The 27,960-nt window shown below is 40.3% G+C and overlaps 1 protein-coding gene across 1 annotated transcript; it reads left to right on the top strand.

Annotated features, from left to right (window-relative positions):
* The first annotated feature begins 106 nt into the window (after positions 1 to 106).
* On the top strand, positions 107 to 27,505 carry nckipsd (NCK interacting protein with SH3 domain). The gene is made up of 13 exons (XM_088338331.1): positions 107 to 471; positions 7,627 to 7,739; positions 10,306 to 10,510; positions 11,668 to 11,743; positions 12,250 to 12,755; positions 14,041 to 14,211; positions 15,068 to 15,154; positions 15,249 to 15,387; positions 15,463 to 15,543; positions 19,242 to 19,370; positions 20,486 to 20,575; positions 20,656 to 20,828; positions 25,192 to 27,505. Exons 1-13 carry the CDS (start codon positions 301 to 303, stop codon positions 25,414 to 25,416), a joined length of 2,166 nt encoding a protein of 721 aa, XP_088194457.1. The 5' UTR covers positions 107 to 300; the 3' UTR covers positions 25,417 to 27,505.
* Positions 27,506 to 27,960: the final 455 nt, after the last annotated feature.

The raw sequence follows: 27,960 nt of genomic DNA, 5'->3' as shown, positions 1-27,960 counted from the left end.
AGGTCCACACATAAAACCATCAAAAAGACGAGTGATCGGGTTTCGATTAACAATCCTAGAGGTGCGTCTGTTCACAAGCGCGCCCCTAGCGGCAATACATGGTACCACAAACAGGTCAGGTGATCAGAGCTGAGCTGCATTGTAAATAGAGTACAGACTGGAGCCATGCCTCCTTCGCGGGCTCTCTAAAAACACACTTAAAAGTCATTTATTCTCTCACATTGATTCGTCGTCATCCCACTTGGGATTTCCATTACTGTTCGGCTTCCATTTTGTGGCTTCCAAGTGCTTTCCAGCAACATGTACCGGTCTCTCTACGCCTTCCGTTCGGCGGAGCCCAACTCGCTGCATTTCGCGGCCGGAGAAAGCTTCTTAATCCTGGAGAGGAGCAACAAACATTGGTGGCTGGGCTCTCGCAGCAACACGGGGGAAACCGGTTACATTCCCTCTTCCTACATCGAAAAAATGACGGTACGTCAAATATTCGAGAGAAATCAGTCCCGGTGATGGTTCATGGGAGCGGCTGTGATGCGTCGGGATTACTTTCGAGGTTTTTTTTTTTTTGGTGCAGTTAAAGTGTCATTCATGTGCGTTGAATAATACTTGTTTTTGCTATGATTCTTGTTTTAGTTTATCATTATTAATGCAGTTTCGGTTGTGGAAATGCCCGATAACGAACATTTGCATTATGGAAATAAAGCGGCGAAATTTTAAAGGGACAGTGAATGAATGAATGAATGGATGAAATCTTTATTTCGAACATTAAAATAAAAACAGGACAAAAACAACGAGTCAACAACAACATAATGTTACATAACATGTTCGAAAATGGGTAGTCAGAAGCAGATGCTTATTTTCCCTGCCCCTTTATCTTCCCTATTAAATACATTATACAAATCCTCTTCTCCTCTTGTGTCTAATATAACAAAATCTCATGGATATACTTATTACATAGGTCAGATATCAATAATTATAATAATTACAATAATCATTTATTTTATACACTAATCTTTGTAATACCCATCCCTCTACATAATGCCACTAGTTACCAAACATCACTGCGGCACCAATGATAATAACAACAATAAAAATAAAAACAATATTTATAATAACAGTTATTATATAATAATAGCAACAATAACAACAAAGTTAACCATAGTTTTAAACGCGGCATTTCCAATCTCACTCATATCCCATTTTCTTCATCCCTGTATTTCGCCAGTAATGTTTTTTTTTGTATTTAAATTTGAACACATGAATAGTTGGACATTGTTTGATCTCATCTTGTTAATTATTCCAAAGTTTGACCCCACATACAGACACACACATACCTTTCCTGGTTGTTCTCACCTTAGGGATTTTGAATTTACTACAGTGCGTATTATTTCCCCGCTAGATGTCACTGTATTTTGCATGCTTGCCAACCTTCTGAAAATTAAAAAGCGGTACCTTTGATCGTGCACTATAGCTCTACACACGATACACGATCCATCTCAGAATATAAAAAAAAAATAAACAGCTACATGTGTTTGTTTAGAACCAGAAGTGGCAAAATTTGACAAAAACAGAAATCTAATGCAATCTATGGAGAAGTTTATTTACACACAAAGACTTGTCTTGTTTCGAATTAAAGCAGCCAAAAATCTAAAACTCTAGTCTTCTAGTCAAGATTTTTCAACTGAACACAGCTGTAACTCTATTGTCAAGTTTGCTATATCATACCTGTCAACCGCCACGACTCCATGCCCGTACAAACTGTCGTATTTTCCCTTACAAAATACAAAATAATCGTACACCATTTTTTTTCCAGAATGATGCATGATGGGAAATCCCCAGACGGCAGACGCATGCGCACAGTAGCATCAAACCGCTCGCTTAGTTTGCAACGAAAAAAACCGATACCGAGATAGAGGCTACTGTGGCGAACTCGTTTGACTTGATTTATTTGCCGTTTCGTGATAGTCTGTGTATACCGGATGGTACCCATCATTGACAAATTTGCCTTTTTCCGTACATATTTTCTTGTGCGTCGTACACGTCTTAAAATGCATAATAAACGTACTTTGTACGGCAAGAACGTACAGGTTGACAGGTATGGCTATATGCACATTATACAGCACAGATGAAACTACTTCCTCTTCCCCTCAATCAAACATGCAATAAATAAGACACAATACAAATAACAAATAACGGATGTAATACTACTTGGGAACGAAGGATAATAGATTATCCAATTGATCATTATCCTGCTGTTTGTATTTTTTTCTCCCACATTACGAAAAGATGCATGCTTTTTAGTTTTTTTGAAAATTAAAATTTTCGTATTTGCACACTCGAGTATAACATGCACCCATTTTTTTTTTTTTACTGAAATCAGTATAAAATTTAGTTTCACATATTCTCAGCTGGGCAGCACGGCGGCGCAGTGGTCAGAGGTTATGGGTTCAAATCCAGCTACGAACCTTCCTGTGCGGAGTTTGCATGTTCTCCCCGTGCTTGCGTGGGTTTCCTCCGGGCACTCCGGTTTCCTCCCACATTCCAAAAACATGCATGTCAGGTTAATTGGCCGGTCCAAATTGTCCCTAGGTGTGAATGAGCGAGCAAATTGTCTGTCCCCATGTGCCCTGCGACTGGCTGGCAACCAGTTCAGGGTGTCTCCTGCCCACTACCCGGAGATGGCTGGGATGGGGTCCAGGACCCCTGTGACCCTACTGACGATAAGCAGTGCAGATAATGGATGGATGGATATTCTCAGCTCAAACAACAGGAATCGAACACTGCTTGCAGCGGTGAGAGCACTGAATTTGAACCACTGGCCCACAAGTATTATAGATGACCAGTGAAAAGGCAGTAGATTATATTTGATTGTCACACTAATTTTATTCACAGTACCAGAGAACAATGTTAATTTAGTTGTGTGTTTCAAATATTACAATGATAGACAAATTATATTCTTTTTTTGTCATTGCAACATGTAAAATGCATAATAAAATTAACGTTTGTCTCTGGTACCGTGACCAAAAGTAGTATGATAATGAGGTAAAAGCCAATGCCTTTTGATTTGTCAACTATATCGGTGGTGGTCCAGTATTTAGAGTTCGGCGCATTCACCGTTGCAACCTGGGTTTAAATCCTGTTACTATTATTGTTATCCGGTAAAACCTTGTGTATAACGCGCAACCAAGCTTTGATTTCTTGTTGTAGGTTAGAAAAATGTGCATTATACACGTATAAATACGGTACTTAAATGCATATATAAGGGTTCGTACAGGTGATTTAAATGCTTGAAAATGCCTGAATTGTAACGTTGTGTTTTCAAGGTCAGGAAAATGCTTGAACTTTGGGTGTAGTGCTTGAAAATGCTTGAAATATTTCTATTGCAGACCACGCTTTTTAATGGTAAATGGTCTGCATTTATATAGCGCTTTTCAAGACACTGAAGACCTCCCAAAGCACTTTACAGTGTGCTTAACACTTACCCATACACACACACACACACACACACCAATAGTGGCCATGCAGCCATGCAAGGCGCCGACCTGCTTATTGGAGATCAAAATGAGGCAAAATTAGAAGCAAGCATCCGAAACGATGTACCTCTTTAAAGTTCAGAATTATTACATTCTGCCGTGGACAAGGGGTCTGAGGGTATAATCATCGACCCTTTAATTGTCCCCGATAGCTCACGAAATGATAGGTCATGAAAATTACTTCAAGCTTTGGCGGGCGTCCAGCGCTAGTTGATGTATTCCGGTTAAATTCACAGACTCAGGGCAGAAACACAAACATACGCACATGGGCAACGCAGAAGGGATGTTCCCATAGCCATACCCAAATGGTTAGGCAATATACGTCAAGTCAAGTTTATTTGTGACGCCCTTAATCACAAGGAGTTTCAAAAGGCTGCACATACCACAGACTATTTTAAACTACAGACTATTATTTATTTCCTCCCACATTCCAAAGACATGCATTTCAGGTGAATTGGCCGGTCCAAATTGTCCCTAGGTGTGAATGAGCGAATGAGTTGTCTGTCCCTGTGTGCCCTGCGATTGGCTGGCAACCAGTTCAGGGTGTCCCCTGCCCACTGCCCGATGATTGCTGGGATGGGCTCCAGCCCCCCCGCGACCCTACTGAGGATAAGCGGTACGGCTAATGAGATGAGATGAGATGAGACTATTATTATACCATCCCCTGATTACTATCACTCTATCCTTCCAAATCACTCAACCTTTCTACAGCCCATTGTCGTCCCGGTGTCATCTAAACTCATAGTGGTCCTGAGGCATGCTATTACTAGACACACAAAAGAGATAATGTGTACTGTTTCAGGATAGCACCAACAACGTATTTAGATGTAGTACTGTTTGTGAAAACATGTCAAATGAAAAATAAATACATTTAAAAAGTGTGTAAAAATGATGCAGATGGTGGCTCCCGTACTCATCATCAAGCTGGAATGTGAAGCTTTACTGCCCCCTACTAGGGTTTCCACAGATCTTTGAAAAGTCTTAAAAGGCGTTGAATTTGTTATTCTAAAAATAAGGTTTGATTGGAATTAAATTGTCACATAAGATTCCTATAAAATTTGAACTAAAACGATTTAGTAAAAAAGTAATGTTATGCATCATTAAAAAAATGCTTTATGAATGTGGCAGAAGAGTTCTTTGGAATTAATAGTTATCTGACAGTTTTGACTAAATACCTATAATGTACTGTAAACATCTTTTTTATCGTTTTCCATGACTAAAACTTTGAAGAGTGCTATGTTTTTCAGATGGAATGTTTTCTACTGGACCAAAATGTGATTTTAAAAAACAAATTAGAATAAATATTTGTTAAAAATTGCCTCTAATTCATGTGGTGTTTTTTTTTTTTTTTTTTTTTTTTTTTTTCTCCCCCAATTGTGTTTTGTTGTTTTTTTTGTGTTGATTTCGTCTTGAATTCAATTTCTAAAGGCATTTATAAAAGTCTTAAAATTAACTTTGCCAAAGCTGTTGGAACCCTGCCTACTGTTCCATCCAAGAGGACAGGTTTATCAGACTAGTCAGACTAGGAATTCCGGCTCCTTTTCAAGAGGTTCGGCTCTCCTCGCTGAGGCTCTTTTGGCTCCCAAACAGTTCCTCAGATTTTTTTAGGTGATTATATTATCACTAATAATAAAACATTCATCCATCCATCTGCACCGCTTATCCACAGTAAGGTCGTGGGGGTGCAGGAGCCCATCCCAGCCATCTTCGGGCATTGGGCAGGGGTCACCCTGAACTAGTTGTAATAAAACCCATCCATCATCTGCACCGAATATTCTCAGTAGGGTCGCGGGGGTGCTAGAGCCCATCCCAGCTATCTTTGGGCATTGGGCTGGGGACCCCCTTAACTGGTTGTTAGCCAGTCGCAGGGCACAGACAGACAAGTCACTTGCTCATTCACACCTAGGGACAATTTGGACAGGCCAATTAACCTGAACTGCATGTTTCTTGGAATGTGGGAGGAAACCACGCAAGCACGGGGAGAACATGCAAACTCCACACAGGAAGGTTCGATCTCATGACCTCAGAACTGTACCGTTCACACGCTAACCACTGCGTGCCATGCTGCCCTTGTAATAAAACATTATACACCAAATTATTTAATAATTTCATATGTTTTGCAGGGGTTCCCTGACACATGAAAATATAAATTAAAATATTCACAGATCTACAAAAAAAATTGTAAAATACAATTTTTTTAAATATTTTTGCACACTGAACAGATGTTAAGTCAAACAACAACACAAAATCCCTGAAAATACAAAACAATCAAATATAAATTAAAAAAAATAACTCTTCACTGCTAAAGAAATAATAATAGAATGCAAAAACTTAAACTTTTTACAATTCTATTTCAACCAATTAAGACACAGATTTTCTGAAAAACGCACAAAAATATAAATCAAAATAAGCAAAAGATTAGCCGTCTCTAAGATGGAAAGATTGATTGCACCTTGCTTGGTAGCAATCAATATTGTTAAAATGAATCCAAATTTGGCTTATTTTTCTGATTTTTAACATACAGCTCTTTTCTTCTCTTTCTGTCTTCCGTATTGAACTCCAACACCTATACAGTGGGACCTCGCTACTTCGCGGTTCGATGTTTGCGGCTTCAGAGCTTCGCGGTCTGTAATGGTTTAAAAAAATAATAATAATGATTTTTTTTTTTAATTCTTTTTTTTTTTTTTTGAATGGGCATCGCTACTTTGCAGAGTTTCACTTTTTGCGGGACTCCCCCTCGGCCGACGACCCTAGCACGGCGCGCCGTTCTCGTTTCCCGGCGCGCGGTTTCCGCTTCACCGCCCCCCCTTAACCCCACAGGTCCCCCCAGCTACCCCTTTCCCCCGCGGCCGTCGGCCGGAGCCATCGAGGGCCGTGTAGCGCCCGACCCGCTCGGCTTGTCGCGGTGTCGTGAGTATCACGCCCAAAAGTACCTGCACCGCGGGTTAGGGGCTCGCTCGCGGGAGCGACCGAACGGCACCCGCGGTAAACCCTGTCGTGAATTTGTCTCCGATCATTCCGGGCGGACGTAAAATCGCCCAGCTGTACGACTCTTAGCTCGTGAAAACTTTTTTTTTTTGAAGGTGCACTGCTACTTCGCGGTGGTTTGGTCCCCATTAACCGCGATAACCGAGGTCCCACTGTAGAGCCTTTTCCGTGTTTGTAAACAAGTGTGACGTAGGAAAGATGCACATGCCTTGTTGAGCCAGAATGGAAGAATTCATCTCAGTTTACAGCAGCCCATCGACACAAAAAGAACATAGATATAAACAGCGCAATATAGTCAAGTCATGTTTATTTGTATAACCGTTGATCACAAGGATTCTCAAAGGCCTACACAGACCACATATTGTTGCAAACCACAGACTATTATTACACCATCCCCTGATCTAAAACCTACATGAGGGCAAGGAAAAACTCAAAAAGCTCAGCATTAGGAAAATGAAGAAATCTTGAAGTGACTGCAACGGAATGACCAGGCTGCAACGGATGTTGCGATAACAAATAATAAACTGATAGCATGTGCTAGCAGCAAGATAGCGACTTTATTTTGGTCATCAAAGTCAACCAAAAAAACGTTCTTTTATCTGGATTTCTTCCTCCGAAGGTAATGGAAGAATTGGAAAATTTGGCCTTGAAAGTGCTTGGATTTGGCCATGAAAAAGGTGTACGAACCCTAATATTTAATCATCCTGTAGATCTCAAGTAACTTGGTTGCTCCCTCCAAACTGCGTGTTTTCTATACACTCGGCCCTTCCCACAAGCACGTTCTTCCCAGGGATGCACTCATCAGTAAACTAGTCCTAGCATGTGACCCGCACTCAGGAATGAATGCTTCTTCCACATTTGCTGCAGAGCTTCCATGAACTCCAATTTAGATTCCTGCAGAGCATGTGTGACACAGACCGAAAGGCAGCTTTCTTTTTTCGTTGTCGTTAGATAACCGACCCAGTTTCTTCTTCTTTCCCTACGATACACAGTACACAGCCATAGGCGAGACATTTGCCATGCTGCGTTTAAAGTTTTATGCAAGCATGAGTAAATATTTAATTCTTATTATTTTTGTCCTTTTTTTCTTTGTCTGTCTTTCCACCAGGCTCCGGAGCAGGATGAAGTGCTGCAGTCTATCGACCGAGCCATTGAAGGCATCCACAATATCGCGTTAAAGAATGGAGGCAAATACAATTTGGAACAGAGGGATGTTCTCCAGTGAGTCAATGAGATATTCTAGTGATACTTTAAGGCAGGGGTGTCAAACTCAATTGAGCGGGGGGCCACATACTTAAAAGAAAAATCTCACGGGTGCCGGACTAGTAGGTTTAAGAAAAAGAGAGAGAGAAAAGGAAAGAGAAAAGGAGAGGGGGAAAGAAGAGAGAAAGATAAAGAGAGAGAGAGAGAGAACATGGGAGACAGCGTAAGAGACAGAGAAGGTGAGCGAGACAGAAACATGGAGAAAAAGTGGGAGAAATAGAGAGAGAGAACGCGATTGACAGAAAGTGAGAAAAAAGGAGAGAGAAACACATAGAGAAAAAAAGAGTAAAAAGAGACTGAAAAAGAAAATGAAAGAAAGATCAAAAGAACAAGAAAGGAGAAAAAGATAGAGTAAGAAAAAGAGAGAACAAGAGAGTGAGGAAGAGTGAGACAAAGTGAGAAAAAAATAAGGGAAGAGCAAAAGAGAGAGAGAAATAGAAAAAAAATGAGAAAGAGAGTGTGAGAAGGAAAGAGAAAATTAGAGAGAGAGAAAGAGAAAAACAAAGAGAGCAAGACAGAGAAAGAAAACAATGGAGAAAAAAATCAAAGCGAGAGAGAGAGAAGATAACAAGGGAAAGAGACAGTGTGAGAAGGAAAGAGAAAAAAGTGAAAGCAAGAAAGAGAAAGAGAAAGAAAAAATATTAGAAAAATGAGAGAGAGAGAAAAAAAAGAGGGAGAGAAAAACTACTACAGATGCTTTGCTATTTAAACTACAGCTCATTTTTCTCTTACGCTTTGCTCAGTGTTGTGTAGCGGGCCGGATTAAAATCCTCGGCGGGCCTGATTCGGCCCACGGGCAGCCTGTTTGACACATGTGCTTTAAGGTATGTTGTGTCATATTTGACCTCTAGATGGCACTGTATTGTCTAATGCCAACGAAAACCAGTGCCAAATGAGCACAACGTAGCAGCAAGATGCCAAACAAACAGAGCGGCGACTGGGGCCACACGGCTAACCTTTTAAAACTGTTTGCAAATATATATTTTTTATTTTTTTAAATCTTTGAATTTGTTCAACATTCACAATATTAAAATGATTTACAATATGCTTAAGAATATGCCCCTTGTGTAGAATTAAACAGAGTATTATTACTTTTGTTTTCTATCTATCCTTGGTCATATCCCTCAAGAGGGGTGACCGACAGCAAGACAATCATCCAAAATCAAAGAAAATAAAGCGTAAAATAGTAAAAAAAAAAACACACACAAACATTTTTGGACCACGGCCAACCCAAATGCCCAAACACCCAAACAATTTGGGCACCTTGGCACCTAAGTTGGTCATGCTTTTCGTCCCTACAGGAACACAGGGAAGCGGTCACGTCACTCGGGCCAGGGTGACACAACACACTCTTTTGTTCAGGCAGGGCCCGACAGATTTCACTGGTTTACCCCTGTCGCATCATAAGGGTGCCTAGCCCATCCTTTAGAACGAGTCTACAATCCCACTATCCTTTCACATTACCTCTCCACTCCTTTTGTTTTACTTTACTTTATTTACTCATCCATCCATCCCTTATCTGCACCGCTTATCCTCAGTGGGGTTGCGAGGGTGCTGGAGCCCATCCCAGCTATCTTTGAGCATTGGGCAGGGGACACCCTGAACTTGTTGCCAGCCAATCGCAGGGCACACAGCGACAGACAACTCGCTCGCTCATTCACACCTAGGGACAATTTGGACCGGCCAATTAACCAGACATGCATGTTTTTGGAATGAGGGAGGAAACCCACGCAAGCACGAGGAGAACATGCAAACTCCACACAGGAAAGTTTGATCTTATGACCTCAGAACTGTGCCGCACATGCGCTAACCACTGCGCCGCCATGATGCCCTTTATTTACTAAAGACCTAAAAATGGTCAAGCCAAAGTCTGGACCTATTTAATCATTTTATGATTTTTTTTTCCTCTACTTTCTGTTCCATTGAAAATACTTAACTTGGTTTCATGATGAAACAGTTTGACAATACATAGTTGAAACTTTCATGCCAATTTTGTTTGTAATGATGCGATGTTCAATAAAAAACAATAGCAACATTTTCATAAAAAAGGCCTTGGCGCCCTCTGCTGGACTACTACAACAGAATTGTGTGACCTCTCATTTGCATTGATGTAACGTACTTAGTGGCTAATAAATCACATGATATAACTAATTGATGATCGCATTAGTTGCAAACATTTAGGATTTGATTGTAACCGATTGTATCGATTAGTTGTTGCAGCCCCACTTACATCCCTGAATCATGATTCGATCGTAAGCCTTCGAAAAGACCCCCTACCCTCCAGCTAAGTCACACTTTTCAAGCCGTCAATTCACTAGTCCCGCTCCCACGAGAACATTTTCTCCACCACGTGGCCCCCGAGCTAAAACGAGTTTGACACCCATGCATTAAACTGTGCTCGATTCACCCTTCCAAATTGGTTACATAACTCGAGTTTGCAAAATGAGATTGCATAATAGAGTCAGCAACTTTCCCACCGTGAGATTTCGTTGGCATTCCAATGAGTTTGCCTCTTCCGTTCCAGAAAGTTGATCCATCACAGAAAGGAAACCCTGGCACGGCGGAGCATCTCGGGAAACTCTCAAGGCCTGCCCACATCCAACAGCGAAATCTCTCTCATTCAAGGTACGCCGATACCCAACGGCCTCGACCGAGACTACGGACGACCCGCAGGCGTCCCTCTGTCGGCAAGCATGGACAACATGCAAGGAGAGCCCGGATTTTATCAGGTGACCCGGTACTTTTGTTACAAAAGTTTCTTCTAATAAGTCAGAGATGGTGATGGAAATTACGGCTCTTTATAGAGAACCGGCTTATTCGGCCTGGCTCGTTTAAAAGAGCCGTCTCTTTCGACTCCCAAACGGCTCTGACTGTTTTTGTTGCTTTAATCCATATAAACATATTATTATGTAGCATTGTGCACGGAATGGCTTCAAAAAGAGGGAACAATAAATGAAAAAAATAAAGGAAGAATAAAATGAAAAAGAGTTAAAAAGAAGAAAAAAAGGGAAAAAAGCAAGAAAAAGAAACAAACGAAGAAGAAAAAGTAAAGGGAGGGAAAAGAAGGAAGAGGCAAGGAAAAGGTTAAAAAATCTAGGGAGAAAAAAAAGATAGGAAGACAAGAAGAAAAAAACAAGCAAAAAAAATTGAAAATTTGGAAAAAGAAACATCAGAAAAAAGCAAGTAAAAAGAGGTAACACGCTAGGGGAAAATGAAACAAATGAAGAAGAAATTTAAGGAAAAAAGAAATGCAAGCAAAAAGATAAAGGAAAAAAAAAGAAGTAACAAAGCTATGAAAAAAGGGAAAAAGAACAAGAATGAAAAAAGCTTGGAAAAAAGAAGAAAAATGAGAAAGCTAGTGGGAAAAAAAAAGAAAAGCAAAAAGCAGTGAAAGAACAAATAGTAAAAACGAAACAAAAGAAGAAAAAAAAACCCAAGTAAATAACTGAGAAAAAAAACAAAGAAAGAAAAGAAAATAAGAAAAAGAGAAACTAAACTACAAGAAAAGGCCAAGGAAAAATTGTATATACAATGGGTTAGCCCTTTACCACTAGGGTGGTAGGTGCACCATTTCCTGTGGTGCGTCTTGGACAAGTACAGCCTGGTGGCACCAATTCCTCCATGGGCCACCGTATGTTTCCACCCACTAAACAAATAGAGAGTTAACGAAATAGAATCCCTAAAGAAAAATGCATAATGACCAATCACAGGAGAAAAAAAAAGCGTCTCGACGGGATCCAGCTCCTTTATAGTGAGAAACCGGCTCCTGTTGATCACTTCAAGCAACACATCCCTAGTTGGTGGACTAGTGGATAAAATTGGAATTTCTGCTTTCAGCCTCATGTTTTTTGCCTCAGGGTTAATTTACTCTCTTCTGTGCGTGAAGGTGCCGCCACAGCCTCGCCGCGCAGCTCCAATAACGCCTCCCCCACCTGAGAAACAACGCAACATTCGCCGTACAGGTAAGCATGGGTGTGAATTTGTCATCTGTGAACATTTTAGAACAACTAAGGCAGGCCTAGCTGAAATACGTCATTAGAAGTAGGCGTGACACTACTAGAATACCCATTTAGTGTTTGCAAGGAGGCTTATTGGAGACAAATAACATGTGGAACAAGTTGCTCTGGTCAGATAAGACTTAAATGAAATCTTATGATATAAAAGTAACACTGAGCCTTACTCTGAAGGCAACCCCCCACTGTCAAACATGGTGGTGGCAGCGTCATGCTCTGGGGTTGCTTTTCTTCAGCAACCAATGGAAAGTAATGCAGATGCAAACTAACAAAAGTATGGACCGTTGTGTGTGATTAGCTGTGAGATAGGTGTGGTCTTAAATTTCATTGGATGTAGTCCTTAAAAGGTCTTAAAAAGTCTTAAATTTGAATGGAAAGATCCTCGGGAAACCCTATAAACATTTCACTCCAAGGTAGTTTTCATTTGTCTAAATTGCCTCACTCATTTTTTGTAGAGCCGGAAGCCCCTTCCAGATTGTCTTCCCTCCTGCCGTCCCCCGTCCCCTCCCTCACAATCAGCAGCACTTCTTTAGAGTCAGCCACTTCCTCCGACATTAGCTTGCCAAGCGTCTCCAGCACGCCGCCTCCCCCAGTACCCTCCCGCATAAAACCCGCCCCGGCGCCTTCGGAGTCCCTTGCTTACCCGGAACCGGCCAAGAAGAGCCCGGCCCCGCAACCCCCCAAAAGCTCCCCTTCCCCTACTTTCCCCAAAGAGGAGCATCCCGACACAGAGTGGCCCGTGGCCCCGCCCTCCCTGGCGGATAGCCGACCCGGAAGCCCCTCGGAAGCGGTGCCCTCCACCATCGGGGCCGAACTGATCGAGCTGGTGCGGAAAAACACCGGCTTGAGTTACGAGTTGTCGCGCGTGGCCGTCGGAGTGGTGGTGGGCCACCTGCAGGCCAGCTTGCCTCGTTCCTCCTCCGCCCTGGAGCAGGTTCTCCTGTCGCTGGTGGAGAGCAAGGTCAGAGTTGTTTTCTTTGCGTCACCGGGCCCCACGTGCTTAAAAAAAGCGTTTAGAGTTTCAGCTGGAGCTCCTTTTAGCTTTGGGAAGTGCAAGTGAGCGGTGTTTATTGAAGCGGCCGCTTGTTTCCTGCATGATACTTGAGACGTTTGACCTCTGCTAAGGATTAAATATCTGTCACCTGTGGTTCCAAGAATGAATGAAAACTTTATTCGAACATTAAAATAAAAACAGAACAAAAACAATAACTCAACAATAATATCTTCGAAAAGGGGTAGTCAGAAGCAAATGCTTATATTCCCTACCCCTTCATCTTCCCTATTAAACACACCAATTATATAACAACAATTGTAAAACTATCAATGATAACACTTATGATATAACAACAGCAACAATGACACAAAGTTAATCCTATTTCTAGACGCACTATTCCCAATCTCTCGTATCACTCATACCCAATTTTCTTTATCTCCGTATTCCGCTAGGAATGTTTTTTGTATTTGAATTTGAACAAGTGAATAGTTGGACATTATTTGATCTCGTCTTGTAAATTGTTCCAAAGTTTGACTCCATACGCAGACACACACATACTTCTCCTGGTGGTTCTCACATTTGGGATCATGAATTCACTACAGCCCCTTAAGTTATAATTTCCTTCTTTCCGAATGAATAATTTATGGATGTTTTCCGGCACTATGTTTTTGTTGACCTTAAATAGCAGTTGTGCAGTGAAAAATTTTACTAAATCATCTAATTTTAATAATTTGGACTGCAGGAATAAAATATTAGTATGATCTCGATATCCTACCCTGTGTATGGTTCTAATTGATATCCTACCCTGTGTATGGTTCTAATTGCACGTTTTTGGAGGATAAAAGGAGCTGTAGTGAACTTTTATAATTATTGCCCCAGACTTCTGCACAATATGTTAAGTATGGCAGAACTAGAGAACAATATAATAAATGTAATACATTATAGTTTAAAATGAATTTGGCTTTATTAATTATTGAAATGCTTTTAGATACTTCAGTTTGTATGTGTCTGATGTAAGAGAACAACATCTAAGAAGATCAGAAGATAAGCAAAGCCCATTACAAGAGGATGTAATGACTTTTTGGAGAGGCTCCAAAGGGACAGTGTGTATTATTTAAAGCCTCCTAGTGGTAAAAAAAAAAACGTTATTCAATTTCCAAAAGAGTAAAAGGAACTCTCGCGCCATCTAGTGTCCTTCAGTGTACGTGGACGTGGCTTTGTCTCCTGACTACCACCTGTGACATCCCCACAGGATTTGGGAGCCGCCTTGCCTCGAGGTCAGCTATGTCACGACGAGCAGCGCCTGGAGGTGATTTTTGGCGACCTGGCTCGCCACAGGGACGACTCCCAGCAGCGCAGTTGGGCGCTCCACGAAGACCACGCCCTCATTGCGTGTTACCTTGAGGAACTCCTCAAGATACTGGTAAGATGAGTTGTTGGTGAGGTAGGTGGATTAGAGATTTTGCCGCAGGAGGTAGATGGTTTTACGTGTTCGGGTTCGTATGTAGCAGCAAGTGGTGATTTTGAGGAGGATGTGAAGAAGAGGGTGGGTGAAGGGTGCAAGGCAATGGGTGTGCTGAACGGATTGTTTCAGTAGGGATCTGCGAATGGATGTGAAGCGAGGATTGTATAAAGGTGTGGTGGTAGATGCTATTTAGGGTTAATTCAAATGTTTTTGAAGCCGCAGGAACGGATTGGTTTTCAGTTGTTTCGTATCAGGAACATATACTCGAGATAAAAGAAATTCGAGATAGGGGCATGATCCGGGAATTAATTATTGCCGTTTGTAGCGGTATAACTGTATTAACTATTGTTATTGTGTTGTCCTTATGACAACTGTTTTTGTTGGAAAAATAAGTTACTGTGTGTAAGTTAAAAAATATAGTGAAATAATTTACTTCTAGGTAATACTACTTCCAGGTTTTCCCTGTCACTCCCTGCTCTTTGATCTAGTCGTCTTCAGTAGTTACTCACAGGCTGACAGGGCATGTTTTAATCCGTCTCCATCCATGTTAAAGGATTAACAAGGCAATGCCGTGTGTTTCTAAAAGTTTTCAAATAATGTATAAACAACTACATCTTGTGATAGTTTTGACAGATTACGTTTATGTGTTTTATTGTCATGAAGTTTTTTGCACAGGGACTCAATACATTTTATAGTACTTGGCCGTTTCCACCATTCGGAGAAGGAATAGAAGCTACAGTTACACCTCCACTGTGGCCATGGTCCTTCTTTGATGGTTTAGCTAGGTGTCATATCAATGATTATTATTTTTTAGACTGATGCAGATCCCGAGGTTTGTAAGAGGATGTGCAAGTCCAGCGACTACGAGAACGTGCTCTCGCTGGTGTCCTATTACCAGATGGTGAGAATCTTTGTGTTATGGATCAACTTGGCTGGTCGTCACGGTAACGGTGCACAGAACTTATAATTTGGCTGTGGCTGTCATGACTCTACAGGAACTACGTGTGTCATTGCGCTTGCTTCTTCTCAAAGTGTTTGGCGCCATGTGCAGCCTGGACGCTTCGCTCATCTCCACTTTGCTCAACTCCATCCTCCCCATGGAACTCGCCAGGGACTTGCAGACGGACATGCAAGGTATTGTCATTGTTATTATTATTATCCACCACACTTCTGTACTTACTATTGTGTGTTATCGTTTGTCATTGCTAGAGCACCAGAAGATGTGTTACACAGCCTTAGTGCTCACGATGATTTTCTCAATGGGTGAGCAGGTGCCGTACCATCACTATGGTAAGGGTTCTTTGTGAGAAGGGGGGTTTAATGGTGCAGTCCAGGATTAGAACATTTTTCTCTTGCTGACACCATCTTCTGGCTTTAATCCTCGTCGCAGCTTCTGTAGAGCTGCTCGTGTGGTGCGGGCAAGCACGTGCATTTTTTAGATGCGCTCGAATAACCTCTTTTTTCTATTTTTGGGGTTTGGGTTGGCGTTTTGACTAAATTTGAAACCAACCTTTTCTTGCTTTCACGAGTTTAATGCTGCATTTACAGAAAACCGCTAACACGGGTATCAAATCACTTAACTGCTTTACTTTCAAAGTAGAGTATCTACCTGTTTAAATACCTGTGTCAAATGAGGATTATTGAATTGATCAGGGTTCATACAGATGTTTGAAATCCTCGATAATACTTGAATTTTGATGTTGTGTTTTCAAGGTCAGGAAAATGCTTTAACTTTGGGTGAAGTGCTTGAAAAAACTTGAAATTATTTCTATTGTAGACCACGCTCTTAAATGAAAAAAAAAAAAAGTGTAAAAATGACGCAGATGGTGGCTCCAGTTCTTATCATTGAGCTGTCATGTGAAGTGTTAATGCTCCCTACCAGAGTTCCCACATATCCTTGAAAAGTGTTAAAAGACATTGAATTCATTATTCTAAGAATAATGCGTTGATTGGCATTAACATTTCTTAAATTCAAGTTCCGAAAGTCTTAAAAATGTCATTTTTCATGCATCATGAAGAAATGCTTCATTTTGGGTGAGAAAAATACAAAACAATTTGGGATTTTTACACACTGAACAAATATAAATCAATGCAAAACAAGTAACTACAGTATTTACAGTTATATTTAAACCAATTTAAACACAGATTCTCTGGAAAAACACGCCAAAAATATAAATAAAAAAAGGTGAAACAAAAAGCAACAGATCAGCAGTCCTTAAGTTTGAAAGATTGAATGCACTCTGCTTCAGAGCAATCAATCTCATGTGTTTTAAAACATCCATCCATCCATCCATTATCTGCACCGCTTATCATCAGTAGGGTCGCGGGGGGTGCTGGAGCCCATTCCAGCTATCTTCGGGCAGTGGGCAGGGGACACCCTCAACTGGTTGCCAGCCAGTGGCAGGGCTGTTTTTAAACAAGTGTGATGTATTGAAGCTGCGTGCGCATTGTTAAAGCATTGTGTCCGATTCATGTCAGTTTATAGCAGCATATATTGACTCAAAAAGATCTTAGATCATTGATAGGAACAGCTCAAAATTGCACAAAGTATGTGCTAGCAGCGAGATGACGACTTAATTTTGGTTAAAGTCAACCCCAGAAAAAAAAAAATATTTTGATCGGCGCTTTAGTTCTTTCTTTGAAGGTACTGGGAAGAATGGAAAAAATGGCAGGAATTTTACCATGAAAAGATGTATGAACCCAGATTGCTGTCATGGTGCTAGTAAACTCTGTATTTAAATTGAGGTCAGAGTTCTAAATTGGTGTTTTATATATGTAAGGGCCCGGTCACACAGCCTTTCACGGGCGTATCGAGGCTGAATCACGGCCAGAAATTTCTGCCCGTGAAGCAGACGCTGTTGGACGCTTTGAGATCGCCATAGAGACGAGATACAGCCCTGCTTTACATGCGGTCAGAAATTCACACGCGGTTGGCCGCGCGAAAAAGTTTTGCGCTGCTCAAAACTTTAGACCACGGGTAACCGCGGGCGGCACACGTGGTACACACGAGGTAATAACGCGGTACAGACACGGAACGACGTGCTACGGCCGCGGCCAGGGCGTGGTTACACGCGGGTAGGACGCAAAATTTTAGCGGGTAATCGTGGGTGGAGCACGGTCATAGCACGTTTGTTCTGCGCCTGTATCGCGGTGTTATCACGTGAATTAGCGTGTGTAACGCGTGTGACGGTCAAACGCCTTTCTCCGCGTATGTTCAGCGCGATTTGCCGAGCACACGCCAGTTGTGCTCGAGACGTCAAGGGGTGAACATGGATCCCCGTCACCGTAGTGACCTCGTCTTAATCCATTTTTATTTCTTGACATTTCTTTTCATTTCATAACAAGATAATAAAATAAAAATGAAAAACTATTACAATAATAACATATTGTCTTCTTCGGTGCCATAGCTTGAAATCTTGATTTTCACGGGACTGTGTCTTGAGCGGTTATGATTTCTACAGCCTGGTGTTGTGCCGAGAAATGCATCCCTGCCGAGATTTGCATCCCCTCGCTACTATAACCACTTTTACTTCGTTTTATCTCACTTTTATATCATTTTTCGAGAATGTGATGGCGAAGATATAACCAAAACCACTTCGACTTGCATTTGTTGGGAATGTATACAATTTAAACCATTCTGTCTTTGTATTTGTTGTGAATGTAATCGAACGGTAATGCACACCGTATATAAATCACTTTTGAGAACTGTTATGCACTCTACCATAAAGCTTATTATGCTGAAATAAGCTTTATGGTAGAGTGCATAACAGTTTCAATACGAGCGATTTGAATAGAAAAGGGCAAAATAAACATGTTACCTGCTCAAAAGTGATTTATATACGGTGTGCATTACCGTTCGATTACATTCACAACAAATACAAAGATGGAACGGTTTAAGTTGCATTACATTCCCAACAAATGCAAGACAAAGTGGTTTTGGTTATATGTCCACTATTACATTCCTGAAAAGTGATATAAAAGTGAGATAAAACCAGGTCAAAGTGGTTATAGTAGCCAGGGGATGCAAATCTCGGCAGGGATGCATTTCTCGGCACAACACCGGCTCGGCAGCTTTTATACCCGTGGTCCACACGCGGAAATGACGTGGAAATGACGCGATGAGGAAGCAGAACAGTCGCCGGCGTCTGTTTTGCGGGCATACCACCGATGAACAGCGGGTTGGCCAATTTTGCGCATTTTCCATCGCGGGCAACCACGGGCAAAAAAAAAATCGCAAAATTTTACCCGCGATACAGACGCGAACGGCCGTGTGACCGGGCCCTAATAGGGATTTTAATTTGTATAAATTGTGTTTAGGGTTTCAAATCAAGGCTTTAATGTTGGCTTGGCTTTGAAATTATGATTTTAATCTTGGATTAAGATTGAAAATAGCATTGTAAACTATAGTTATAATTCAAAATATGGTTTTCTAATTTGGGTCAACATTTTAGTAATACAAATGAGAGAATTACACTCAGAACATATGTCTTGGGTTTTTCTGGGTCAGGGTTTCACATTAGAATTTTCATTACAACGTTCCCACCCTTATTATGGGGGTTTGAATTCTGGTTCTCAAATTTAATCTTATCATATTTATGGCCAAAATTGTTCATGGAATTTTTTTCCACTTTTATTTTTTACTTTTTTCAAATGACATAGTTTAAATATATACTCTATACTTCATCATATTCCCCATGGGTAATCCCAATAATCATGTTAGATTGTGCCCCAGTTTTCACTGTCATTGTACTACAGGCAACCCCCTCTAGCAAATATTTGTGGTAATCCTAAAAGCACAGTCATAAAGGCATGTCCCAATGGCATAGATTTGGTACCGACGGAGGGGACAATTTCCCACCAATATCAAGAAATCATTGTTTTGTACCCACCAATATTAATACCGAACCTATGTTCTTGTATATCCCAAAGGACTCTAAATCACGTATTTGTCTTCATATTGACGCCAATGTCTTTCTCTCCCTCCTCAGACCACTTGAACGGCGAATTTGTTCAGTTCCTCCTGGACGTGGTAGAGGACGGACATCCCTCGGACCCTACTGAGCAACTGCCAGATCTTTTCCTCAACCTCCTGCTGGCCTTCAACCTGCACCACACATGTGAGCGCCGACATCAGGGGTGTCAAACATACAAACCTCGGGCCAGACAGATTTAATCCTAACCCGCGAGACAACGCTGAGAGGAAAATATGTCCACTCAATGTCGCCAAAGCTGGGTGCCACTCGTAAAGCAAAGTGTCCACTGCAGCAGTTTTTGCTAACTACCATTTTCAACCAGAGAACATTTAAGGAAACACCCATTTTAAAAAAAGAGTCATGGAAATAAAAAGCAGAAAAGAGACTTATTAAATCAATCATTTAAATTGTTTGCACTTAAATGAGTGTTTGTGTGCTGTTTTGTCACTTTCCAGTTTGCAGGAGTTCCTATGAGCTATTTAAAGAGACAGTAGGGAATTTTGATCAGTAGATGTCAATTTATTGTGTAATGCAAGCAAAAACAAGAAGATTGCAAATTATAGAGGCTCAATGTGACCAAACTCCTTTATTGGTCTTTTTTTTTTTGCCTGGCCTCTTGCAAAGTAAGAAAAAAAAGGCAAAATAGGAAAAGGAGCGAAAAAAGATTTTTAAAAAAGGAAGAAAACAAAGAATAAAGGGAAATAGGGAAAGAAAAGAGGGGGAATAAAGAAAAGGGGAATAAAAGCTACAAGAGAAAAGAGGGAAAAGAAAAGAAAAAAAGACAGCTTGTTTTTTTTTTTTTTGCATTCCATAGCAGCAAGATGACTGACAAAAATGTCAGCTCCCTCCATATGACGCTAACTATATGTAAAATAAATGCAAGTTTCTTCACCTATATTCATTTTAAAACATTCACTTAATATTGTTTTATTTTTAAATGAAAGGTTTTTATTAATCACTAGGAGATGCTACATAATACACACTGTACCTTTAACTATAGCGAAATTCTTTGCTATTTTTTATACAAATGCTCAGTTGATAAACACTATAAGAGAATAGAAACCCTCAATAATCATTTTATTATCACACCTGAAACATAATTTGTGAGGCTTTAGAAGATCCTCAGCCCTCCAACTAAGGCACACTTTCAATGCCATTCATTCACTCGTCCAGCCCTCATAAGAGTGTATTTTCCACTGGGCTAAAATTGGTTTGACACCCTGGTCTACAAGGACACATCTCACATTTTTGTCTTTCAGCTCCGAGCAACAACGTCATCATGCGGCTTTTGAGGAAGAAGAACGTCAAAATCCTGACTGAAAAAGTTCTGCTGCTCCTCAACCGAGGAGGTGCTTGATTTTTTTTTTTGTCTTTTTCTGCCGTCAACCTGCTCCGCCCATCCCTCACTGAACGTTCCCTCCCCTCGCAGACGACCCGGTGTGCATGTTCAAGCACATGCCGCCAGCGCCGCACGCTGTCCTCAAGTTCCTGCAGGATGTCTTCTCCAGCCGGGAGACGGCAGACATCTTTTATCGAACCGACATGATGGTGATGATTGACATCGCTGTGCGACAGATCTCCGACCTTTCGCCCGGAGACAAGGTGACACTTGAAAGGTTTAAGGGAACTGTGTGTTTTATCTAGCACCGCCTAGGGCATAGGTGTCAAACTCGCAGCTCGCGGGCTACATCTGGCCCGTCATATAATTATATCAGGCCCGTGAAATCCATTTATATACTTGTACTACAATATCCTAGCTGATAACTCTCAAACTACAGATCCCATCATGCAGCGCTTTAGCTGCCTTGCCACCGCAAGACTTCTCGGAACATTTCCCGCATCAATCCAGTTAGCTGTAGCCTGACGAGCGCAGCCACTTTTAAAACTATCCACTGACAAACAACGCGTCAGTTAGTTGGAAAACAAGACCAGGAGATGTATAAATAGTGAGTCTTTAGTGTCAGGAAGCGTAGATTTGACGCCCAGGAAAGAACTTCTATCTATCACAATGTAACGCAAGGCTAAACGGAGAAAAGCAGGGTTATGTTTCTGTTGCTGAGGATTAGGCGGATAGTACACCCCACAATGACCAAGGAAAAAGTTCATTCTGAAAACCGAGCCTTTCAAAATTGATGGGAGGTTGAACGTAGGTTTATCGGCAATGTTGGTAAACAGAGCAGAGCAGAAGATACAGAAATTCGAAGAGTTAAAGAAGAATATGGAGATCCAGCTGATGTTTTTTACCAAACCAAATCCTAGAGTGAAAAGCACAAATTTTATTTATATTTCCATTTTTTTCCCATTTTTAATTGGAATAGTTTTGACAGGAGATATATTCATGGAGACCAAAGTCCATCCATCCATTATCTGCACCGCTTATCCTCAGTAGGGTCACGGGAGTGCTGGAGCCCATCCCATCCCAGCCATTTTCGGGCAGGAGACACCCTGTACTGGTTGCCAACCATTGCAGACAATTCACTTGCTCATTCACACCTAGGGACAATTTGAACCGGCCAATTAACTTGACATGCACATTTTTGTCTTTTTTTTTAATTCAAATATCTGTTAAAAAAATTGTCGCATTTTTTGTACAATAAATCTTTATCCTGTTCGGCCTGCGACCGAAGGTGTGGTATGAGTTTTGGCCCCCTGTGCAATTGAGTTTGACACCCCAGGCCTAGGGGAAAAAACCCCAAACTCATTTAAAAAAATAAAAAACTATCGACTGAAATTTCATATAAACATGCATTTTTTTTAGAAATCTCATAGGTTACGAAATTTACATTACTAAAGAGAGCTGAGATAATTCTCCGCCATCTTCAGGCAAGGGGCTTCCTAATCCTGTGGGGACATCAGAGATGGTAATCAGGTTTAAAAGCCACGTCCATGCGCACTGATAGACACTAGATGGTGCTAGAGCTCCTGCCCCTCTGCCATTTGTATTTTTAAAAAAATTACAGTATATTGTCTATTTAGAGGTGGAGTGCATCGTTTGAGGTTTCGTTAAATAGATTAAAGTTAAATATTTTGTTAACAATGTCCAACTGAGTTTAAAGAGCCCTAATGCTTTATTTATCCACTGCGCTGATCTGCTTTTATCTTACTCTTAGCAAAGCTGTTCAAGGCAGAACACATTAGGTTTGAGAAATGGGGGGACCTGGAGACTGACGTCATTCTCGTCCCTGCAGGTTTTTTTCAAATTTATATTTGTCGAAGTAGCATGAAAACGGTGAGGGTAAGAAAAGACCGGATTTGACTTGAAGGCCAACCCAAACCCCAGAAAAGATGAAAAAAGTTTCTTTGAGCGTGTGTTAGAAATGCACGTACATGCACGCGCATCATGACTGAGCTGACCGAGGCTGCAATGATGACTCAAACCAGGAGATTGCAGTAGAGAGTACTGATCTTCCAAATTTCGTAAAGCTCATTCAAATTTGCATTCATTCAACGTCTTTAGTGCCTTTTGAAATCATTTGAATTCATGTTGTTTAGAAATATCAGCACTGCAAGGGAAACAACTCTTTGGTGGATCTGATAACGAATCAAACTTTGATGAACATTAAATGAATGCATTGCCAATTTTGTTTTGGTATAGTCTACAGACGCTCCCCTATTTACAACCATTCGACTTACGAAAAACGGTAGATACGAACATTTTTTTTCGGGATGTTAAAATATATCCGGACATTGGTGTAAGTTAGATTTTGTATTGTGTGCACCTTTATCCGAGTAGACAGTGCTGTAGTGCTTTTTTTCCCGTCGCTACTGGCATGTGCCGCTGTGAAAGCTCACCCAGCATCCACCCCGAAGAAGAAATCCGGCTTACTCTTCCTAGTTCATGTGTAAACATTCTATACTGTATCTCCAGCGCGCTAAGAACTTTGACATTTTTATTGTTTAATATCTCATGGCTTCATTCAATATGGTTGGTGTAAAGTGAAGTGGAATAAGAAAGCTTGATGCTGTTGAGAAAATGGTTGGATCGTTTTTTTTCGGCCACTTTTTACCACGAAGGAGGAAGTCCCCTAACTTGAAGTTCATCTTCCAAAAGTAAGTTAAATTCAACTTTATTTATCTTTATAGAGCAAATTATTTGATGAAATTATTATTTTTTTAGTACAAAACGACGCAGGTTACATATACAAGCCTTAAACATACTTATATAAACCTTAAAAATACAAAATATAGTACTGAAGCAACTTACGAAAAAATTCAACTTGCGAACGATCCTCCGGAATCTCGTTAGTAAGTCGGATCTCGTTAGTAAGTAGGGCAGCGTCTGTATAACTTAAACCAGTCTCCAAGCACTATGTTGTAAATACGTTTGCCTATTTATCCTGACAGTACTTTATCATACTTTGCTTTCAAAAGTCTTTATTACGCATTTACCTTAGAGTGCTATTTCTAATCTTTTGCAAACAAAGTTTCATTACATTGTTATTAACAACAATACAGGCATCAAATTGCTTGCTTGAAGTTTGTGACTATATATGATTGCATTGAATATGTCAGAAATACTAATTTTATACAATTTGAAAAAATGGAATTCTCTTATCGAGCGCTCTCGTTTTGTAAATAGGGCAGCTTCTGTACATAGTTTACTCTTAGGGTCTAGTAAGCCTCCTTTCCACCAAAAGGCCCCAACTGGGTTTGGAACTGGGCAAAAGTGTGTCCAATCTCTACACATCTCTTCCTAAACATTTTAGCCTTTTATATAATATATATATCATATATATTATATATGATATATATTACATATGATATATGATATATAATATGTTCTATATATATAATCTAGGTTGGGTCATTTTTGTTTCATTTCCACCATCACGCCAGGTTTGTTTCTGGTTTCTTATTCACTTTGCTTATTGCAGTTTCCGTTTTTGGTTCTGATTTGGACTTTGTCAGGTTTGGTTTTGTATGAACATTTCATTGTTTTGCGAACCCATGTTTGTTTGTCACTTTGTACCTCCTTTTGTCATTAAATGCAATCCCTACTTTTGAGCACCCCTGCATTCAGTTCCTGCCTCCCCCACATGAGTCACTTACATCCCAACACCTAACATTTACATTGTCAATAAATTATTTTAATCATGGTCCCATCTAACAACAACATGGTACCGTGATGATTGGATAAAATCAAACGGAATCTTATATAAGAGAGGCGCGGCAGCTGGGTGGTTAGCGTGGAGCCTCACGGTGCGGGGGTCCAGGGATCAATTCCAGTGGCCTACCCATGCGGAGTTTTCATGTTCTCTCCGTGCTTGCGTATGTTTCCTCCAGGCACTCTGGTTTCCTCCCACATTCCAAAAACCTGCATTTCAGGTTAATTAGCCTGTCCTAATTGTCCCCGAATGAGCGTGTGAATGGTTGTCTGTCTCCGTGTGCCCCGCGACTGGCTGGCATCCTGTTCAGGGTGTCCCCCCTGCGACCTGAGAGAGGACAAGCAGTGCAGGAAATAGATAATAGATTTTCCTTTGTCATCCACATGCCTAGTGGTTAGGATTTGGCACTCTCACCATAGCAATCCTGGTTCGAGTCCCGTTTCATGCAATGATTTGCAAATTTGGTCAGCCACATTTTACAACTGATCAAACAGTGTTTAAATACACTACCATAAAAACTTGTGAATTAAACACACCCAAACTCTTTTGTGGGTAAAAGATGTGCATTATATAATAATAATAATAATAATAATAATATGCGGTATAAGCAAAAAGTAAGGCAACTTTCTTTCTAATATAAGGCAACTTTTATTCCTTTTTATGCGGCCTGGTACCAAACTAATCACTATAAATCAAATTACGATGATATGGTTTGTTAGAAGATTATATGACCTGTATTGAGTGCTCACGTCTCAGTACTGGTCCGCGGTCTGGTGGTTGCTGACCCCTCTATTAGATTATTTTTCTCTGTCAATATATCCTGCTTACTCTCCTAATTCCTTTATATTTCTAACCTAAAGCTGCGCATGGAGTACCTCTCTCTCATGCACTCCATCATGCGGTCCACCGACTACCTGGAGCACCGGCACAGACTTTCCGACCTACATGGGACGCTGCAACGGATTCTCAGGGAGGAGGAAGACCCAGGGGAGGATGAAAGCAGCGCTACGGCCAAACAGATGGATAAGCTAATCGTGCAGCAGATTTACAAGGAGTTTCCGCACATCAGTGAAACTCTAAACTAACTCACTTTAGCGGTATCAATCAGGATGCTGTCAGGAAAAGAGGATTGTGATTTGTTTCCCCTGTCCTTATAAGGATCACGCATATCACAAACTGTTTGATGCTACAGGGAGATGCGGTAGGGAAAATTGATGTCTTGAATGGCGAGCAACGCAATCATTTACTGCAGGGGTGGGCAGACTACGGCTCGCGGGCCACAATAAGCCTTTTTCCATCCGGACCCCCCAAAAAATTTTAAAAATATAATAATAACAAAAGTAAATAACTCATTATTTGAGGCCAAGTTGAGATTTTTGCCCGTATTTGCTCACCATAGAAAGCTGCACAATTTGCACAAGTTCCCAAGTTAGACTACCAATCACATTGCAGATAAGAAAAGAAACAGCATTTTTGCCTCATTGGGGAGTAAGAGTAGAGCCGCATGCAGTTCTTTGGCGCTTTTTCAAAAATGTTTGATCATGGAAAATTATGTGGGTTCTATAATGTTTTCCAATTATTATAGATACATACAGTATACATACATACACATACATGCACAGTATGTGTTGCCTTTCTTATAAGGCTTATAGAAAGATTTTAATTCTTCCGGCTATTTTGTCTTTTTTTGGTCCACTTTGGCTCTATCAATATTTTTGGTTGCCAATCCCTGGCCTTACTCATAATTTTGACTTGGACCATTCTTCTCTTGAGATAGGAATTTCTTAAATTTCCTAAGATATTACTTAGGTAAATATGTCTTTAGTGTGACAATATGGTAAAGAAATATTTTCATTCTTGGTGCTACTCTTGTCCCCAGTCTCCCTTAACGTAGGGCTTCACATATCTTTTTAATCACGTATTTCATCTAGCAAGATATCAGTTGAATTTCAAGAAAAAGAATATGAACTAGTCTTTTTTTATTTTGAATTATTCAGAACATATTAACACATTTATCAATAAAAGGGGCACATTATATACCTTTGCTTTAATCAGGAGTGTTTCAAAATCAATTTCATGGAATTGTCTGTTTTTGAGCAAATAGCAATCGCTATATACATACGTGTCTCCAAGTATATTTATTCAGGAAAAAAATAGATACATTTTTCCTTTAGTATTGCCAAGCTATCGGATTGCAGTCTTTTTTCCCCTCCTAGGCCAATCAATGTTGCATAATCCTGAACCCAATGTGGCCCGCGACTCAAAATGTTTGCCCAGCCGCGATTTACTATAAAGGCCAGTTTTTCCTTGGACTTGATGTCCACTGCTGCAGCATGCATGGAATGTCCTGCTAATCCTATATTTGAGAATGGTGTGTTTTTTTAGATGATGAAAACGATAGAGTTGCACAAAAACAGCTAGCTCGATAAACTGAAATATCAGCCAAAATAAGTCATAAGCAATAAAGAGCCTGGGTGAAAGTATTATTTTCCCCGAAACAGAAAACGCGTCAAAGGTATTCAAACCGATATGCACGTAATGAATCACAATAGTGCCATGTAACAATCGTGTTTGTGCTCAGAGCAGTATTTTCTTCACTAAAAGAGTATATCGTATTAAAACTGACTTAACATATTTAAACCCTCCCACCCCTGAGGTGTTTCATCACCACTTCGTAGCATGGAAATGAAAACAGGAGAAACCGGTTGACTGCTTGACAAATGAGTTTTTCTCCAACTAGTCAAGATCGGTGACTTTACATCTTAATCATATAATATTCACATTTGAGCTGTAATAGAGCTTTGTACTGTAGTTTGGCAGATGTTCTGCAGTTAACGCACTAAACGCTGCTGTTTTACACTGAGCATCTACTGAATTTCATTTTATGAATATCTGATAATTTAACAAAAACAAAAGTCATTTGTTTATTTGCTTTGTTTTATTGGTGGCATCTTCTCATTCGACATGTGCTTTATGTATGTCTGTGACATTGTTTCTTTGACATATCTGTTAAAAAGGGAACCATAACCCTGAAATAGTATATATTTTTTGTATTGTGATTCAAAATCCATTCGTAAGTTGTGTTTTGTGTACAGCTCGTGAGAGATGAGCATCTCCCCCTCCTCAGCTGGAATAACATGCTAAAAGAAACTAATAAAGTTATTTTTAAATGTGTAGTTTCCTGAGATTCTTGTGTTGATTAATATATTTAAATTGATGATTGGACATACATTTCAGCAGTTTGGGTCGAAAACCTCTCTAACTCATTATTGCAGTCAAAAATTGATAAATGTGTTTAAATTATTTTGTGTTTTAGGATGATTGTATTTTACACTTGGTCAAAATTCACCATCACAAGGCACAAGAATATGTGAAATCTTCTTTTAAATATTTGTTTGAAACAAAAGTGGTTGAATAAATGTGTTTTTTAATCAACACGGTTTTAACTACAGTATTCTACAAGCTCAAAAACAAATCATAATTCTAAATCACTGTTTTAACTAGTGTGCCTCAGGAAATTGCCCAATATTGGCAATTGTTTCATATATTTTTTTTTTCCAATGATCATCGGAGTAATTAGCAGTCATCCATGTCAATAGGTGGCAATAGATACTTACTTTTTATTGTAG

The sequence above is a fragment of the Urocampus carinirostris genome, chromosome 6 (genome assembly GCF_059441175.1).
Source record: "Urocampus carinirostris isolate Australia breed hairy pipefish chromosome 6, RoL_Ucar_1.0, whole genome shotgun sequence".
In the NCBI taxonomy this organism is placed as follows: domain Eukaryota; kingdom Metazoa; phylum Chordata; class Actinopteri; order Syngnathiformes; family Syngnathidae; genus Urocampus; species Urocampus carinirostris.
This window is presented reverse-complemented; position numbering and strand designations above follow the sequence as displayed.